General features: G+C 37.4%; 2 protein-coding genes across 7 annotated transcripts; one reads left to right on the top strand and one right to left on the bottom strand.

Annotated features, from left to right (window-relative positions):
- The first annotated feature begins 255 nt into the window (after positions 1-255).
- On the top strand, positions 256-19,901 carry glipr2 (GLI pathogenesis-related 2). 5 transcript variants are annotated; one of them, XM_058383856.1, is made up of 7 exons: positions 256-728; positions 15,003-15,074; positions 18,051-18,158; positions 18,261-18,286; positions 18,937-19,149; positions 19,243-19,320; positions 19,578-19,901. In XM_058383856.1, the coding sequence occupies exons 4-7, from the start codon at positions 18,280-18,282 to the stop codon at positions 19,748-19,750; spliced, it is 471 nt and encodes a 156-aa protein (XP_058239839.1). In that variant the 5' UTR covers positions 256-728; positions 15,003-15,074; positions 18,051-18,158; positions 18,261-18,279; the 3' UTR covers positions 19,751-19,901. The 5 variants fall into 5 exon arrangements, with proteins under 5 accessions (XP_058239839.1, XP_058239838.1, XP_058239837.1 ...); XM_058383855.1 differs by having other exon boundaries at positions 18,048-18,158; XM_058383854.1 differs by lacking the exon at positions 15,003-15,074.
- Positions 723-10,010, bottom strand: LOC131348711 (neuropeptide FF receptor 2). Of its 2 annotated transcripts, XM_058383850.1 has the most exons (4): positions 9,865-10,010; positions 4,054-4,417; positions 2,540-2,639; positions 723-2,398 (listed from the first exon to the last, which is right to left on the bottom strand). In XM_058383850.1, the coding sequence occupies exons 1-4, from the start codon at positions 9,934-9,936 to the stop codon at positions 1,480-1,482; spliced, it is 1,455 nt and encodes a 484-aa protein (XP_058239833.1). In that variant the 5' UTR covers positions 9,937-10,010; the 3' UTR covers positions 723-1,479. The 2 variants fall into 2 exon arrangements, with proteins under 2 accessions (XP_058239833.1, XP_058239832.1); XM_058383849.1 differs by lacking the exon at positions 9,865-10,010 and having other exon boundaries at positions 4,054-4,515.
- Positions 19,902-20,280: the final 379 nt, after the last annotated feature.

The following is a 20,280-nucleotide window of genomic DNA, read 5'->3' as shown; positions in this document are numbered from 1 at the left end:
CTGAAATTACACATTGATGTCATCAAGGGGAGGATGTTTTCATTTAGGGGCGGTATCGGGACAAATAAGAAAATATAGTAAGTATGTAAATTAAGGAAGGAGGAATTAAAGTAGCCATACATTGAATATAATGTGAAATTGCTGGAAATATTTTAATTAGGAAAAGGAGGTGCCATGGGGCGCCTGAGGTATAAGTAGAGGGGGATTTTTTGGGGTTTTTTTAGACCAGCTTCTCTCTTCAGAAATGCATGTCATTGACTGCATCTCTGAATAAAGAAACCTGCTTCTTCTCATCTGCTGACTGAGATCTCTGTTATTTTGGCTAAGTATTTGATAGTTTATTGAATTCATTGGGTAAGATTATGGAAATAATAGAAATAGACACAATCTAAAATTCCACCCTGTGATATGTCCACTCGAGAGGGTTTTTTTTTTTTATTTTAGTGTGTGTGTGTGTGTATCGGTGTGTGTGTCTCTCTGAGACAACAGCAGCCAGTGCGAAAGCGAGCACAACTCAACCTGAGCCCTCGACATCATTTCCTCTTGAGCATTTCCCCTCACTGTGTTTCACACATCCTCTTTTTGAATCTCGTAGCTAATTTGAGTTCCGACATATTTATTTGTGCTGAAACCCGGGAATCTTGTGTGGGAAGGCTGACGTGAGTCTGAAACCTGTGCTAGGACCGCGACTACTACGGGCTACAGATCGCCGGCACTAAAACAGACAGGTAAGCAGACACCTGTTATACTCAAAGTCTGTGTTAAATTTGTATCTGTGGTCTGAGAAGAGCGGCCCTGAGGAGGGTGTAGGCGGTTGGCCTCACGCCGAGAACTAGAGGGTGATACAACTGGTAGATTTTAAGTGTCAGAATTATGAGTTGATGTATTAAATAAGTTGTAATATAATAATAATGTAAATTTAATCAAAACATTAGGTCTTGTGTATTGTGATGAAAGCAATAGCTAAATTGTGTTGCATTTATTAATAATATAGTAAATTATGAGTTGATATAAGTAAATACATTTAGTAAATTTAAAGCAATTTGAACAAAAACAAGCGTTACACTTACTCATTATTCTGACTGAAAATAGTTTCAATCTACTAAGAATTTTGTTAAAATTTAAATGATATTTACTAAATATCTAAGCTAAACTAAGTTACTGTAAGTACACTGCCTTTTGAATGAAATCCACTTTTTTCCCTTTTTTGGTGACTTTAATTTTCCTTACTTAAATTCTACTCAGTATATTTGATATGTCCACTCGGAGGGGACTCTGAGTTCTCTGAGTGTGTGTTTTTGGGTTTGGGGAAGACCAATATTTGGATTGATGGTCAGGTGTCCACTAACTTTTGGCCATATTCTGTACTTCTCTCTCTCTCTCTCACTCTCCATTCAGCAATTTCAGGTATGCTAGTCAATTAACTAATAGACTAGTGTACAATATGCATATGAATGCAATCGCACATGTGCACGATATTCAGTCCTTCTTGTTTATACATACCTTTTCTAGATTCTCCATGATCATGTTTTGCTCTTTCTGCTTCTTCTTTCCTGAGAGCTGGCTGTTCCTCACCAAACTTTTATCATTGTTTTTACCTAATATTTTGGACATTTCCAGTCTTTGGCTCGGCCCACTGCCTGTCTCCAAATTCAGATTGATTGGTAGGACAGCATTACCCTGCACACGGTGCAAGTAAGTTCTGCTCATGCTGTGCTGCCCTGAACAAAGCTGTAGTTTAAAGGCAGCTTGGAACCCCCTGCGGAAGTTTTCATTGAAGAAGCCATAAATGATAGGATTGATGCTGCTGTTGCAAAAAGCCAACCAATGGGCCAAAGGGTAGATGTAGATGTTTATCAGCCGGTGCTGGAACTCATTCAGGCTGGCATAATCACTCAGCATCATCAGCGTCCACAAAGGCAACCAGGACAGAATGAACAACAATGCTACAACCAGTAACATCTTAACTACATGCTTCTTTTTCCTTGATGCTAGTTGGCGAGTTTCATAGCCACTTGGGTTTCTCGAGCCAGATCCGAAGCTGGTACTAGATTCTTGGTTTGCAGAGGTGGGAGTGGCTGTCTTGAAGAGTGTGAGACCAATGCGGGCATACATAATGACAATAAGGGTGAGTGGACCCAAATAGATATTGGCAAAGAGCACAGTGGTATAGATTTTGCGCATTTCCTTGTTGGGCCAGTTCTCATGGCACCAGTAGAATGGCTTTGTAGAATTACCATCCCCTAATAAAATGAGGATTTGGCTCTCCTTAGTGACCTGCAGCATGACACCTGATGGACACATAATGGAGATAGCCAGTACCCAAATGACTGCAATTATGAGAGTGGAGGTGGAAATATTCAGCTTCTGCTTGAAGGGGTAAACAATGCAACGAAACCTGAGAAAAAGTGACAGTAGAAGCAAGAGAGGGAAACAAGACACAGCACATATGGATATGTACAGCAAATGTTCTATATAAAAAGATATAGGACACATGTTATTAATATACATAACACAGAAAACGCAAATAGTTCTTTACCTGTCCACAGCAATGGCTACCAGTGTGAAGACAGAAGCAGACACAGATATTCCTTGTACCATCCCACTCAGCTTGCACACCAAACTTCCAAATGGCCATCCTAGCAGAGCAATTAATGAAGAACAGATGTATAATACTTTTAGAGGGGACTGTAAATTTGAGTAGCCAGCATAGATCCAATGTGCTATGTACCTACTTCACTTCTCCAAAACATTAAACTTCTACGTTTATACTGACATTTAAGCTTACATGCTTATTTATGTTCATGTCTATAATTCACATTAAACATTAACACCAAAGTCAGATCTTCTCTTTCTAGCCTCCTTTGTAGTTTTATATTCCTTTTAAATTTTCCCTTTAATCAATTTTCTCATAACTTTAAGTTTTTCTTTCTTTTCCTTAATCTATTTACCATTATTAATTCTTTCTTTCTTTCTTTCTTTCTTTCTTTCTTTCTTTCTTTCTTTCTTTCTTTCTTAATTTCTTTCTTTCTTTCTTTCTTTCTTTCCTTCTTTCCTTCCTTCTTTCAGAGCAGGAAGCTGCACTTTTACATGGCATAAATATATGTCTTCACACAGAGTGAGCAGGTAGATCACATAGCAACCAGAACTGCGTCTGTGATAAAACACCATATAGGTGGCCACTGAATTTTCTAGTATATTGCTTGTACTTTTATTTATTTTATTTTTTTTATAGATATTTCATCTTTTGCAGCATTTGTTGCTCCAGAACAAACTAAAAGAGAAACTGCACTGCAAAATACATGTATTCTTCTTCTTTTCTTATTCTTCTTCCTCTTATTATTATTATTATTATTATTATTATTAATAATAATAATAATAATAATAATAATAATAATAATAATAATAGCTATGTGCTCCATGGAATGCGCATGCAAAACAGCTTCAGCTGTCCAGTTTAGGTGAGCCTGTGTCTAGCCTCAGACTTCTGTTCTTGGCTGACAGGAGTGAAAACCAATGTGGTCTTCTGCTGTTGAAATCCATCTGCTTCAATGTGTTGTGCTCACTGTGGTTCTAAAAGAATGACTATTTCATTTGAGTTACTGTATCCTTCCTGGTAGCTCAAAGCAGTCTTGCCACTTCCCTCTGACCTCTCTTATCAGTAAGGTGTTCCCATTGACAGAACAGTGTATCAATCAGTGTTTTTGTTTTTGTACCATTCCATGTAAACTCTAGAAACTGTTGTATGTGAAAATACCAGAAGATCAGTAGTTTGTGAAATACTCTAACCAGCTCATCTGGCACCAACAACCATGCCACAACCATTAGCTGAAGCTCTTGACCTTTATCTTCACGTTTTTTTTTTGCACTGTGCTACTGCCACATGGCTGGCTGATTAGATAACTGCATAAAGAAGCACAGGTGAACAGGTGTTAAAGTGGACGGTGAGTGTGCATACCATAATTATACCAAAATGGTATCTAATTATTTGTCAAAAAAGAATGTGCTGGATCTTGGTGCAATAGACTAATGAGTGCAAATTGCATAACTTACCTGTAATGATGTTATCAACTAAGGTGGTGGGCATGCAGAAAATCCCAACCAGGAGATCACTGATGGCCAGGTTGAGAATGAACAGGTTGGTGACAGTGCGCATATGTTTGCGTCTCAGGACAATAAAGCACACCACTCCATTACCAACCATACACATAACGAAAATGAGAAGGTAGGATACAATGAAGATGGTAGACACAAAGCGATCATGAAGGTAGATGTCCACATAGGTGATATTGGCACCAGGAAATGGACCGGAAGTGCTTGAGTCGACCAAAAGTTTTCCCGAATTTTCCAAAGTGTAGACCGACACAGAAGAGATCGTTGAATTCAGCTCGAGGGTTTTCAACGCCATTTTAAAATCCTGAAAGCAAAAAAATACAAGGAAATTACATTTTATTAAATCACATTGATTTACATTGAAAATAAAGAGTGACATATTCAGTGAGCTGTTCTTAAAAGACATTAATTTAGACCAGGATTTGGAAGATGCTGAAGGAAGGAAGGAAGGAAGAAAGAAAGAAAGAAAGAAAGAAAGAAAGAAAGAAAGAAAGAAAGAAAGAAAGAAAGAAAGAAAGAAAGAAAGAAAGAAAGAAAGAAAGAAAGAAAGAAAGAAAGAAAGAAAGAAAGAAAGAAAGAAATGGTAATACCATTCATTCACTACAAACAAAAGTGTTATTCTTTATTTTTTAGTAAACCTGACACCTGTTTGCCCTATTACATTTCACCCAGATTGTCTAGTCCCTGGTCCAGATGCAGGAACAGCAATATCAGGTTCTCATCCACCTGCAGCAGTGGCAACAAAATACTCTCTGAGCTGGCCTGAAGAGCCTTTTAACCATGTCATCCTCTCATGCATATCTATCATTAAGCTTCCTCTCCCTTGCCAGGATGAATATTTGAGATGATGCAGAGTTGCATCTGGAAATGTTCAAGTGGCACCACCTCAGTATTTGATTTGCCAAGGAATGACTAGAGGCTTTGCAACCAAGCACTCCTGACTGAAACCTGCTGCCCATGAACCAGCTGGATTATCTGGCAATTTGGAAAACCTTGCTCGAGTTGGTCAGTCTGTCTCCAGAGGGATGTTGCTGACACTATAGGCAATATACAGGTCTTGTTGGGTTCAGGCAGTGCACAGGCCCTGATCCACCAATGGTCAGGCCTGGGTGGGTCCCAGCATTTAAAGCAGTGTAAGATACACTATATTGCCAAAAGTATTCCCTCACCTGCCTTAACTCGCATATGAACTTAAGTGACATCCCATTCCTAATCCATAGGGTTCAATATGACGTCAGTCCACCCTTTGCAGCTATAACAGCTTCAACTCTTCTGGGAAGGCTGTCCACAGCTCCTGAAAAACAACCCCACACCATAATCCCCCCTCCACCAAACTTTACACTTGGCACAATGCAGTCAGACAAGTACCGTTCTCCTGGCAACCGCCAAACCCAGACTCGTCCATCAGATTGCCAGATGGAGAAGCGCGATTCGTCACTCCAGAGAACGCGTCTCCACTGCTCTAGAGTCCAGTGGCGGCGTGCTTTACACCACTGCATCCGACGCTTTGCATTGCACTTGGTGATGTATGGCTTGGATGCAGCTGCTCGGCCATGGAAACCCATTCCATGAAGCTCTCTGTGCACTGTTCTTGAGCTAATCTGAAGGCCACATGAAGTTTGGAGGTCTGTAGCGATTGACTCTGCAGAAAGTTGGCGACCTCTTCGCACTATGCGCCTCAGCATCCGCTGACCCCACTCCGTCAGTTTACGTGGCCTACCACTTCGTGGCTGGGTTGCTGTCGTTCCCAAACACTTCCACGTTCTTATAATACAGCTGACAGTTGACTGTGGAATATTTAGGAGTGAGGAAATTTCACAACTGGATTTGTTGCACAGGTGGCATCCTATCACAGTTCCACGCTGGAATTCACTGAGCTCCTGAGAGCGACCCATTCTTTCACAAATATTTGTAAAAACAGTCTGCATGCCTAGGTGCTTGATTTTATACACCTGTGGCCATGGAAGTGATTGGAACACCTGATTCTGATTATTTGGATGGGTGAGCGAATACTTTTGGCAATATAGTGTATGTGCTGCCCTGGCAGCAGATGATCTTTTGGGTGACAAAACCCAGGTAAAGTCAAATGTTGAGTTGGCAGGGATTCCAATGGATGAGGTCCCAGCTCCTCTCCTGTCCTCAAACCCCTCATGGATTTCCCTCTGGAGCAGTCATGCAGCAATATTTGAAGAACACATATGATCAGGAGATTTTTGGTGCAAAGATTATAAATAAATATAAATAAAATGTGCAAAGATGTCACTGACCTCCTAATACCAAACAATTAAGTGCAATTGCTTTGTCTATTTCTATTTTTATTTCAAGATTGTCCAAAATGCAACAGTGAGAGTCCTTAGAAGAACCAGAAGATCACCCATATTATAACCACACTACATCCACACTACATGTGCACTTGCTTTGTCTTTCCTTCATGTTTTTGGCTGTCATTGTGCATGCAGATGAATATTGACTGTCACAAGTTCAAGTATAGCTACAAATCTGGACATTAATGTTGCCTAGTTAACCCAGAAATAGCATGGATCTCATCTGGCCATAATAGTTATATCTTTTTATTTGTCCTTCTTGACTAGACATCACAATATCCTGAAACAGTAACTCTGACAATGATCTTAGCAAAGAATGTGAGAGAAATCCAAAGAGGTCCTAAATAATCAGAACACACCATAAAGGTCACAAACACATTATTTAATAAATGTTATGAAATATTAAATTAAAGCAATCATAAGTAGCATAAATTACTACCAAATTTTGCATATACATTATAATGCAAAATGTATGAGGAGACCCGACCATCACACCCATACAGTATGTGGGCCTTCACCAAACTGTTTCCTTACAGTTGAAAGCAGAGAATTATCTAGATCTTTCATCTTACATTATCTTTGTAGGCTGAAGCTTTAAGACATCCCTTCACTGGTATTTGGGCCACATAGAGTAGGTTGCATCAGCACTAAAATTGCCTTACTGTTTCAATATACACAACACAAAAAATGTAAAAGTTCAGTGGCTTTCCCAAATTCTTTATCTAACAGTAAATAAATTATTACAGTGCAACACATTTGTTGCACATTTTCTAATGTTTTAAATGCTAATATCAAAATTGCAATGCTACACATTTAATGTATACATTCTCAGACATACAGTAAGTAATGCATTGTAGACTTTATGACATTCTTATAAATCTTTCATTGATCAGAAATAAAAAAAGACAGACCTTTTAAAATGCATGGCAAAAGTCTCTAAATTGTGCTTTTTGTAGTTCGCAATTTTTGAGCTTTTTGTAGTTCACATTTCGTGCAATAAGAACTCTGTGCAGCTAAATAGGGCAGTCACTACATTGCACCATGAGTGCACAACTAGAAACAAAATACAGCATATTTTTTGGTCTTCTGTCATTCCAAAAAAGTAATTAGTATATCAAATGAAATTTTAAATGTATGGTGAGACTAACAGTGTTAATGGCTGATACACAAGTCTCGATGGATAAGTCAACACTGTTACAGCCTAAGTATGAAGTGGCTTAGTGAAAGCCTTTTGATAGTTCTCTCAAGGTGACCTAATTGATCCCCTTGTGCATACATGTTCTCTTCGAAAGCTGCATAAAATGTACAGATGAAAGGTTTAGGCTCCCTTATGCCCACCACTGGGCTTTAATCAACTGACATGGTCTCAATATGAACATGTGGCTATATATACACTCCTCAAACACTTTATTAGGGACACAAATACAAATACTAGGTCTCCCTTTGCTCTCACATTCTCAACAGTCTCAATTATTTGTGGCATGGATTCCACATGTGAAATGGTGTATAATTATGCTATAAGTAGCCATTAGAACATGGTAAATTGTATCCATGAAGGGATGCACAGGGTTAGCAACAATATTCAAATAGGCTGTAGCGTTGAAGATTGATTGGTATTGGTATTAAAGTGTGCAAAGAAAACATTCCCAACATCATCACTCCACCTCCACAAGGCAGGCTGGGTGCATGGATTCATTTTGTTGGAAATTAAATTTTAATCAGAGCAGGCTACGTTTTTTTTCCCAACCTTCAACTGTCCAGTTTTGGTGTGGCCACTGCATCCTTAGATTTCTGTTCTGTTTCCTTTTGTTGTTGTAGCCCATCTGCCTCAAGGTTTAACATTAGGTGCATTCTGAGATGCTTTTCTGCACACAATCTTATAGCATGGTTACCTGAAGTACTGTTGCCCTTCTGTTAGTCTGAATCAGTGTGGCCATTCCGTGTTCACCTCTCTGGTCACTCACTGGATGTCAACATGCCACAGAAATGGGGATCACAATTTCCCCCCCCATTGTGATAAATGTGAACATGACCTCTGCTGCCCCATATATGCATGATTTTATACACTGCACTGCTGACACATGTAACTTGACAGCAAATTAATATTCACATAATAATTATTGGGGTTACTATCTATATATAATCTTTATCAAGGCATTCATTTAGCTTCTCTTCTTACAAATTACAGTGCATCCACATAGAAGTAAGCTTTCTGATGACATAGTAACACTACATGGCCATTCTGTTTCATCATGTTCAGCACTAAAAGACCTTGGTGCGATTACTGACTCCAGTCTTCCATTTGAAGCTCGTGAAGGTAATATTACTAGGATAGCCTTCATTCATCACAGAAATATTGCTAATGTTACTACATGATTCAGAAAAAATAGTTCATCTTTGTTACCACTAGGTTAGATAATTCTTTACTGTCTGGATGTTCCAGTTGGTGAATAAACAAGCTCTTCGTCGTCCAAAATGCAGCAGATAGAGTTCTTAGTAGAATCAGAAGATATGATTACATCACCCATATCTTAACCACACTACATTCTACTACCACACTTCCAGACTGAATGAGCACCGAATGATCTCGTGCCAGAATACCAGAGCATATTTTTTCATTTTTTATGTTCCACAGCGCCTACTTCGATCACAGTGAGCAGATTATTTGCTGATACCTTGAATATTGAAGGTTACAGCAGGGGACAAAGCTTTCTCTTATGAACCCCGACAATTACAGAACAGCCTTACAATTAGTGTTGGGGACTCACATAGTTTCTCAGTATTTAAGGAAAAAAAAAACAATCAAAAAGCAAGTATGAAAACAACTCTAGTCTTGCGGCACTTAAAGTGTGAGCTCCTTCAGTATCTGGGTGTTTGGACTGATTCTGCCTCACTTGGACCAAGCAAATCTAGAAATGGATATGTAAACGAATCCCTGCTGCCCCCTGTTGGCTACAGAGAGAAGTGCATTACTCATTTTAATATTTTCTAATAAGTCTTAGTAAATAAAAAAAATTGCTTTGAAATCAAATAGTCTCTACTCACGTTATGAGGACGGTTTATAATCTAATACAGTGAAAGCCTGTCACCGGTCTCTTATTAAATAACGCAAAAAATCTGTTTCTCTTGAAAATTATTAAGAAGAAAAATTGCCAAATGGCAGTCACATGACTTCACATCTACTATTAGTTAAAAAAGCTGAGCTGGTCAAGAGCATGTGTAGCACTGTCAAAATTTAAAAGAAGAAGTAGTAATAATAATAATAATAATAAGAAGAAGAAGAAGAAGAAGAAGAAGAAGAAGAAGCAACATATTCACTTACAGTCAAAACTGTAAATGAATGAAAATATCAATTTAAGGCTTTAAAAAAATATAATGCCTATTTTCCATTTTGTTTGCAAATAACCAGAATAAAAGGTAAACTCACCTCAAACTGAAACTTGTCCGACTGGGTAAATTTTAAGTCAATTAAAGTTATATATTTAATCTTATTCCACATATAAAAGCCCAAACGGGGCTCTCAGCAAGAAGATCCCCAATGCCACCACTTTACTTTCCGCCTGTTTTGCTCACCTGTCAGCACGCACACATTAGGATAGACTGCTCTACTCTCACATGCTGTAAAGCATGATCCGCCTCCATCCACTGACCAATCAGAGACAAGTGATTAAACAGCAAAATTGAGTTGTTTATTTTTTTTTTATTAACAAAAATATATATTGCAGTTCCCTTGCCGTGAAGTGACGCATGACTGTGATGGAAAAGGACAATGATTTTTAAGGGATGTATGATGGGAAACAAACAATCACACAATGAGAAAAACAGGCTGAATGAGTAGTGGGAAAATTTGGTGATGCACGTGACCGTGTAATTATGGTGCTCTGCAATGAACCCCATACCAAGTGATACCTCTACGAACCTGACCAGGATAATGAAAATGAACCTTTGAAGAAATTAAAAATCACTTTCCCATCTCGTTTTTCTTTCCCTTCTGTTCATGAAGTTCTGTAAAATCAAAAAGAAGAAAAAAAAAAATCAAGACCAAGTTCTCTAATATCCTCAGATCTCAAGAATATTTGATAGCAACATGTTAACACTAAACAGATTGATTCTAACTTATGCTTTATTGGTTTCTTGTCATTTGGCTCACTCTTGATCGTACTCCATGTGTAGAATGAAATAGAATGTTGTCCTCCTCTTCTCTAAGGTGCAGCATGAGTACCACACTTATGCAGTGTATGATTATGGACAGTGATTATAGATTATATCTCTAATGCTTTTTCTGTTCTATTGCCATTATATTATTTAAAATGTTTTTTTTTTCTTTTTGTAAGTGTTGACTGAACATATTTATTTGGCCTACAATTTAGAATTGTTGCATGTCCATAATTTGTGATTAAATGCATCGACCACTTTCTTTCCTCTCCCTCTTCAGTCAAATGTACTAACTATTCCTGTATGTTGTTAGGTTGTCAGGTATTTCATATCTGCATTAATTAACACTTATGCCAATTATTTCAAAGTTTCAAGTGTTTGTTATTAAAATTTTTGGTGTCCAAAGGTAATTTTGAAAGTAGTCCACACCCCATTACAACCGTGTAACCAGAATATATTTTATAGTTCTGATGAACGTGAAATGTCAAATCAATGGAAAGAGCCACTCTCTTAGCATATGTATTTGAATAATTTAATGTTCTTCTGTGCTGTGGGACACAAAAGCAGCTAGCTTTGATCAAAAGATGCAGGCTCCTTGTCGGCACCTGAAAATATTAAGGATACAACAGCTTTTGGTCCCCCAGCTATGGTGCAGCCTTCTAATCAAATGTTTGGGATTCAGACACAGCGTCAGGCATTTCTGTGTTACCTTTACCTTCTGGCTCTCCCTTTTAGTTAAAGGGCAAAAGCATACCTAGAAATCTCTCCCTGTCTTTCTCTCTTTGTGTCTGTGTGTGTGTGTGTGTTGAGATACACATAACTCCTGCTGAGATACCTGATCCACATCTCTAGACCAGCCTGATTCATAAAACCCTGTTTCTGCTTGCTGCTTGGAGCCTCGTTCACCTAAAACTCACTTGCTGCTGCCGAGAATGGCCCTGCATGGATACTCTACAGATCACCATGGGTTTACTGTGGATGGTGCCACACATACACACTAAGTTGGCTGTGGATGTTTGTCCTTGGATAACCTAAGGACAGCAATTTACACTTCAAAGTCTACACTCAAATCTTAATCATTGAACAGTGAACCTCGGGTACGTGAGACATCATGTGAAAACTCTAATGAAGCTCATACTCAATTTCCTTTCAGCACTTTTAACATGCTTGACTTTTTGTATCAATTATATATTCCATTATTATTCTGTTATCAACCATATGACACTGAAGAGGACATGAAATGACTGAATTGCCACTTAAATCTGTTTTTTGTTTTACTTTTTAAATGGATGGAAGATATACAGCTATAAAGCTGATGTCTGTGACATGGCTGGCAGCAGGTCTGCTTAAACCAGTAAACATTTTGATTGTACAGACTTTTTTACTCTATTGCATCTATTACATCCATTCTTCATTAATAAACCCGTAAACAGAAGCTGAACTTCACCCCTCCTAACCTGCATATTACCTGGATACCTTCTTGTCACCTTCACAGTGACTGCATGAGACAGTATTTTTTGTGATAAAGCCATTTCTTGTAATAAAGCCCGTTCTTCTTCTCCCCTCATCATGCCAGACCTCATGCAAATAAATTTGGAGCTACAAGGAACTCTGTCCCCCCCCAAAATGGCAACAGACTTCTATCATCTCCTATTAGCTTCTATCCTCTTTTCATGGCTATGGGTTGTATATTCCCTTCATTTTTTGCAGTTCATATAGAACTACCAATTAACTTGTTTAGGGCTGTAACCCTGTTAACTAGCACTCCAAAATCTATGATATAATACTTATCTCTTACTACCTCATTTACCTCAAAGCATTTCTTATATTCTGCCACATTGCAAATTGTGGGCCTTTGACTATGTTTTAAGTGCTGATTTACAAAGATCCCAGTGACTCAGCTGTTGGGACATCTAAGAGAGGTTTACTGTCCACCTAAAGGACCCAGACAGAGAAGAGTCTAGATGTATACCTTCCTTTTACCTTGAGTGATGGTGGGACCAGTCGAGCAGTGCTATATGGTTGGTGGAAGCATGGTGCAAGTATCAGTGTTTTAAATCTGTTGGCGGTATCTACACTAAGCCAGTGGAGGGATCCTAGCAATCGGGTGATGTGGGAGAATGTAGGACGTTTGAAAACAAGTTGCATTCTGCAGAGGTTGAATGGTACTCAGAGACAGACCTATCAGAGAGAGAGAGTTACAGTAGTCCAGTCTCGAAATGACAAGGGACTAAATGAGCACTGAGTGTAGCTTATATGAGTATGATTATATCTTTTGAGGTCTCTTCAAACACAGAGTAGTTGCTAGATGTAGCTTCTAATTTTGCTTCTACAGCAAACATCAACAACGTCCTTCAATGTTATTCTCCAGCTTTCCTGCCCAGTAGACTGAATATATAAGAAATGTGGAGATGATTGACATAAAAAACGCATGAATTCCAATCTGCATGTTCAAACATTTATATTACCACTTATGGGATATGCATCGGATTTCAGTGTCACATATGAAAGTGGTCTAAATTGGAATTGAACATGTCAGATGTGTTTTCTGCTGCTGGTTACACATCCATGCAAGTAAGAAATCTGTGTCATGCTTGAAGAAAAAGATTAGATTTCAGTCATTTTTGCGAACTGTGATTATGTGAATATAGTCTAATTGTGGTCCTTCTCCAATACCAAATCAACTCATTGCCATATGGTTATTCATGGAGTACCTGTACAGTCAGTTGTGTTAGAATCTCCACTTTTACATCTGATTCTGCCCAAACTGCATTGCAGAATTCAGCAGTCAGGCCTTCTTGTGGGTTGAAGTAGCCATACGTTTCCAGTGCTGTGCTCAGTAGCAGTTAACACTCCTTAGTAGCTTCCTCAGAAAATAGAATCGGCCCTCTCAGTTAAGAACAGGTTGTGGACCATGACCAAGCAATCCTGGAAATCCTCCTGAAATGCAAAGAGTTTCCCCAAATGGGAAATCTGAGTAGCAGAATGGCAAATCAACCATTGTGTGTGATCATCATATTTTATGTTTTGAAGGGACTCAGCTTTAAAGTGTAGTTCTTAAAACAGTTAAGAAAATCACCCACCACAGGTCCATGTTTTGTTTCCTCCTCCTAGATCAACTTTATTACAAAATCATTTGCAATTTTGCTTTTGGGCCTTTTCCATGCCTACTTTAGTAGTCACTGGTATACAGAACGTATATTGTCACCAAGCTGCATCACTGTGCGGTATGGTGGATGCACTGCCTCCTCTCGGAAGACTCTCCAACGCATAGTGAAAGCAGCCGGCAAGATCATCGGTGTCTCTCTGCCCTCCCTTGTGGATATCTTCCATACCCGCCTCACTAGTAGAGCCATCAGCATTGCAGCAGATGGTTCACACCCATCAAACCTCTACTTCAGCCTCCTGCCTTCAGGGAGAAGGTACCGAAGCCTCCAGGCTTGCTCTACAAGACTCTCAAACAGCTTCATCCATCAGGCTGTCAGGATGCTGAACTCTGTCAATCATGTCCCTCCTCCCATACCTACTCCTGGACTCTGAAACCACAGCTCACTCACACTTTATTGCACATTAGACACTTTATACGACAAAATTCTATACACACTGGACTGTTTACAAACACTTGTTCTAACATTACATGTTTCGGCATACATGCACAAAATATTTCAATCTCACACTGTTTTGCACTTTACACCTTACAATCTTATTGCATTACTCATACTGCTGCTATTGTAAATATTGTACATGCTGTTTTTCTACCTAACTTTTTTGAAGTTTACATTTATCTTCATGTTTATGTTCATGTTTACATCTATCTTCAGCTTATTTGCACCTTGAATATATTTGTATATTTAATAGAATTCACTGTTTACACTTACTCAGATATATATCCATTCAGAAGTTCAATTTATTTTTCGCTGGTTTATTTATATCTATTTATTATAAGTATACTACTGGTACCGTCACAAATCTGTTCTTTCTTGCACTAACTGTAAGTACAATGTTAATACTGACGAGAGAAGAGAAACGGTATTTCGATTCCTCTGTATGTCTGCACATATGGTGGTATTGACAATAAAGAAAACCTTGAACCTTGAACTTGATATTAACAGAGCCAACATTGGGGAGAACCAGTGAAGTAAATTCTGTTGTCAGAGAGTGTACTATTTAATCTTACCCTTTATGGCCTGTGTATTAAAAAGTCAATGATCCACCTCACAATACTAAAATCAAATTTATAAAAGAAGAGTAATTTAGTGCAGCATGTCAAAGCACTATGAATGGCTAATCAACTTCTTCTCAGAAACCCACAAGTATCTTGTGTATGTTAATAACTTGAATGCTAAGACCTGTTCTTTAAATGCAAGTGTGTGTATTTCTTGGCATAGATTTTATTTATTTATTTATTAGGTAAAATTAGGTGAAAATCCTTATAAAAATGTAAAACTGGACATTTGGACCATCCTCCCTTCCTTGCATTTGGTGAGTATTTGTTTCCTCCTACTGGTGTTACCATTACATAACAGAATTTTAAACCCATTTCTTGGAAGAATATGTGTCATGTGCACTTAGTAAAGAAGTAGGATATACATGTTTGAGCTTGAATGAATCTAGCAACCAAGCAGGAGCCACACCTGATTCAGCTTATACAAGTTGAATCACTGCTTGATTGCATTGAAAACCTTTAGCCAAAGTTAAAATCTTTTTTTTTTTCATTTGTTTATTTCTGTGATGTGTTGGTAACCTACATTGGGCAAATATATCATCACCTATCTTTTAACTATCTTTATTTATCTTTTTACTCCAATAATACAATTCCATTTTTTTTAAACAACTACTACTACTGACACAATTTAGCCTACTCCAGTTATCCTGCAACTGTGGGTTTTTAAACATATTTTACTTTTGACATATTTACATTTCACTTTATTGTTTATTCTTACTCACACCATCCAGTACATTACTAAATGTGTGTGTGTGTGCACAATGCTAAATACAGTCTGTATACTGGTCTGCGCTATTTTATGTATCTGTCCTGTAGTGTATTGTATTGTACGCTACTGCACTGTTTGCACTAGGTTGCATTTTATGTGGCGGGGATTACTTCATTATTCCCCCTTTACTATCTTCATGGACCTCGCTTTGTGCACAATAGATTTTTGGACCCTCAGTTCCATTGAAGGGAAATCTTAATATTACAGCATACAGAAACATTCTAGACAACTGTGTGCTTCAAACTTTGTGGCAACAATTCAGAAAGTCCCCCCAGGTACGATGATCAGGTCTACAAACCTTTGGTCATATACGTAGTGCATTTGCTGTCCATATTGTTAGAATATATGCAAGCAACCTTTTAAAATGATTAATACAAATTAGAGCCACTATAATGCTACCTATCAGGGCTGTAAAATTAATTCAACAGTTGTATTCAAATCACTCCAAATAAAATAATCTTAGGCTTTTCAGCTGCCAGTTTTGTGAGGCACAGATTACGACTCCTCTTAAATTTAGAAAAGATTGACAATCCTTGGTGACAGAGTAATTAGTGTGAGCTTAGATTCAGCTTGGGAAACCAGTCTTTTCTGATGGATTATGTCAATGAATCATGCAACCGAAAATAAGCTATGTTCTGTCCTTCCAAATGACTGCGATAATAGACATAATTGTTATGTACATCACACAGACACCCATATGTAAATAACACTGAGTAATATTACTGACTAATACATTTTACAGTTTGGATCTATTGTTTAACATGAGATGGGATTATGGGGAAAAGACAAATGGAAAAAAAAAATAGATTTTTGTTATTAAATCAGCTGATTGTTGTAGGTTAAAAGGTAGAGGGTGGAGGTGGCACAGAGAAACAGAAATAAACAATCCATCCTCAGTGTTTTCTACAGTCCCCCACAAAACTATTGGAATGGCAAGACCAATTCATTACTGTATTTTGTGCTATACATCAAGACCTTTGTGTTTGAGATCCAAAGATGGATATGAGATGTGAGAATTTGGATTTATTTCCTGGTGTTTAAATCTAGATGGGTTAAACAACATAAAATATAGAACCTTTTGTATCAGACCACCCATACAATTTCTATTACTTGATGTCAATCACCAGACCTTAACCCAACTGCACATACATTTCACCTCCTATAGAGGAGAAGCAATGGAAAGAGAGCCCCCCAAAACAAACAATCATTGAAAGGGCCTGCGGTAAAAGCCTGAAAATCACAAAAGAAGAAACCAACAATTTGGTAATATCAGGTTGCAAGCTTGATTGATGGTAGTTATTGCAAGCAAGGGACATGCAACCGCATATTAGTGTTATTTACTTTAATTTACTTCAGGACTTATATTTTTGTTCACAGAAATATTGGGTGGTCTGATACAAAATGTGCTATATCTGTATGTGTGGTATGTTCTAAATGAACTGCTTTTATTTATGTTGTTTATGCTGTCATATTCATTTATTGGTCTCAGACACAAATGTCTTCAGTCTATGGCAGAAACAAAGGAATTGGCTTTGCTGTTCCAATCATTTCAGAGTGGACTACAAATTTGTAAAATAAACTTTCCTAAAAAGGTGGATTTTATTTATTAAACAATATTTCACATTACTGTCAAGGTCATCGATTGCTTTCACACCAATGTGTGTTGTTTATTTAGGTATTTTTGGATTTGTTTATTCCAGAGAGAGTACTTATGTCACATGCACCTAATATATGATAATTATATAGTCTTCCATTTAAACAAGGTGTCTTTACATGTGAAGCTAATTGGATTACCAGGTTTTAGATTTTTTGAGTAAACAGCATGTGTGAATATCATGCAAGTATTATTATGATATGATTTATGTTAATATTAATTCATGTTTCATTCAAATATTTCACAAATTCTACTTTTCACACAAATTTTGTATAAAGTTAGAAAAATGTAAATTAATTAATAAAATATAAACTTGACTAATGGTCTCAAGCCTTAGAAGCCTGCTAAACATACATCCATTTTATATAAAATAAAGTAAAATAATAAAATAAAATAAAATATGTGGTGTGGGTGAGGGTGTGTTTGGACGACAGTAGGTGTGGGTATGTACAAGCATGATACAAGGACAATAAATTTGACTTGCATTAAATTTGTGCTTCAACAGTCCTCTTGGTAACAGATGTCTCATATTTTTCAATAATAAGCGTAAATATGTTAGGATTTTTGTGGTTTGTTGAGAAAACGGACTGGGTCAGAATATGTGAATAGATTCTAGATCATTTTCATTTATTTTATTTGGCTGTTACTAAATACTAATTTGCACTTGAGTCTGAACAACAGGGTGTGTACCTGTCTGTGTTTTTGGAAGAATGCCCTACCCATTTTCCCAACCTTATTTCTCTGAGAATTGCATGTGTTATGATGCCTAGGTGGAAATGAAACAAATTCATTTTCCTTAATTCACAGTAGACCCGTAAGCTGAGTGGGAGGTGCACTTGGGCTGAGATAAAAAGTGGAAGAGAATCCAGAGGAAGAAGAAAAGAGCGCAAGCAAGCCTGGAAAATTCATTGACAGCAGGTATGACCTTACATAATTGATGAGCTTATAACTATAAATTAAACAGAGAAATACCTTACATAATATTTTATAAAAATAGCATTATTTCTCTTTTCTTTACAGCCTTTAAAACACATCTAAAATGGCAGGTAAGAGTATTGTTTTGACCTTTCTTTTTCATTTTATTCAGTCAAAATACTGATTTTATTATTCTAAATTATTAGTTTCTTTTTTCCCTATGCATTTTATCTACCACACTGACAAACATCTAGTGGAATCTCATTCTCCCGTCATGACAGGTTTCATCTTGTATATTTCTGTGAACTGAGAACTTTCCTCACCATTCAGAGGTTTACTATGCTTCATGTGTGATATTTGCTTATTTAGCTATTATCTGCTAAGCTTAGGTAAATCTGCTACATGAAGGTCATGATAATAGCACGTGAATTAAGAATATTTGTTTTTTTTTTTTCCCGGACATTTTCAGTAGGCAATTCTCAGTAAGGCTGCACAAAATGCTGCCTAATTTTATAACTCCTTGGTTATAAAAAAAAATAAAAATAAAATAAAAATAAAAAAATAAAATGGTATAAAATGATATATATGGTATATATAAAATGGTTATTTCAAAGGATGCTAAATGTTGCATAACAATATTGGCTCATGCCTCCTACTATACATTATCAACTAAGCAACATTAAATGCATTAAATGCAATTCCATCTGACTGGATGAAACACCTTCCTGCTAGATCTCGCCTTTGTGTCTCATGAGATTCAAACTTTTGTTTTACTTTGAAGCAGATAACAGCTTTGCAGCAGAGTTCCTGCAGGCTCACAATGAATACCGTAGTAAGCATGGAGCACCACCTCTTACACTGGATCCCAATCTAAATCAGTCTGCTCAGGCATGGGCTCAGAATCTGCTGTCCATCAAAACCCTGAAACACAGCAATACAAAAGTTGGAGAAAACCTGTACTATACATACAGCTCACCACCCAAAAAAGTTCCAGGCAAGTAACTAACTGGATACAGTTTACTGGATACTGTTTGGTTGCTAGCCTTTCATGTTTTTTTACATGTCATGAAGTAATGTTTTTCAACAGGGCGTGCAGCGGTGGACAGCTGGTACAATGAAATTAAGAAATATGACTTCAATAAACCAGGATTCATCTCTGGAACAGGTGAAACCACATAAAAGTGCAGTCTTGCAGTAGTTCTCAGGAAAAGCAGCTTTATGGAGATCACATTGGTAGCTAAATGAATGATTGAATGGTATGGCTGTGGTGAATATATCCATAAGGCTAGGTGTCTATTTGAACATATACAGTACCTTTTAATAACAACATGGACAGAAGAACAAACAGTGTTATGATTTCATGATACAGATGTATTATACAGTATACTGTATCTTGACACACACTTTTGTTGGTCTTATAAGGTCACTTCACTCAGGTGGTCTGGAAGGACTCTAAGCAGCTGGGTGTTGGGATGGCCACAGATGGGACTACAACCTTTGTGGTGGGCCAGTACTTACCAGCAGGCAATATCAGCAATGCTGGCTACTTTGAGAAGAATGTCCTACCACTGCAAGTGCCTATACAACCAAAATAATCCAGCAGTGGCATAGAAGCATTTCCGATTACATTAGTTTGGTCACTGTCTCTGAAAAAGCTGAACTGTGTAGGTAACAGCAAACTGAAAATAAATGATTACATTATTTCACAATTATTATGATAAATAAACTGAATGACAAATAAACTGATATGATGTTTATTGTGTGTATGACATGAGCAACTTTTGTTTTTCTTAGTATGATTTCCCCATAAAATATTAATTTATTTATGTGTAAAAGGACCTTTAACAAACACAATTCTAAACATGTTACACTGCTAGATTTGTATTAATCAAATGGTTTAATCAAGGTTTCTGTTGGAAAAAGCATGCAAACCTGACAATGAGACATTCACATAACAGAAATCAGAATTTCATGAAATAAAGCAGTTTTTAAAGAGAATGACTAAGCAGTGCCAAGCTGCAATAAAAGTGTTTATTTTTTGCTAATAATGCAGGCTACAGGATTCTACAGAAGTACAGGGAATGAGAAACACACAAAGGATTCACTGGTTGGTAAAATATCATTT

The sequence above is a fragment of the Hemibagrus wyckioides genome, linkage group LG28 (assembly GCF_019097595.1).
Source record: "Hemibagrus wyckioides isolate EC202008001 linkage group LG28, SWU_Hwy_1.0, whole genome shotgun sequence".
Lineage (NCBI taxonomy): Eukaryota > Metazoa > Chordata > Actinopteri > Siluriformes > Bagridae > Hemibagrus > Hemibagrus wyckioides.
Note: the sequence above shows the minus strand (reverse complement) of the source record. Positions and strands in the feature narration are given on the sequence as shown.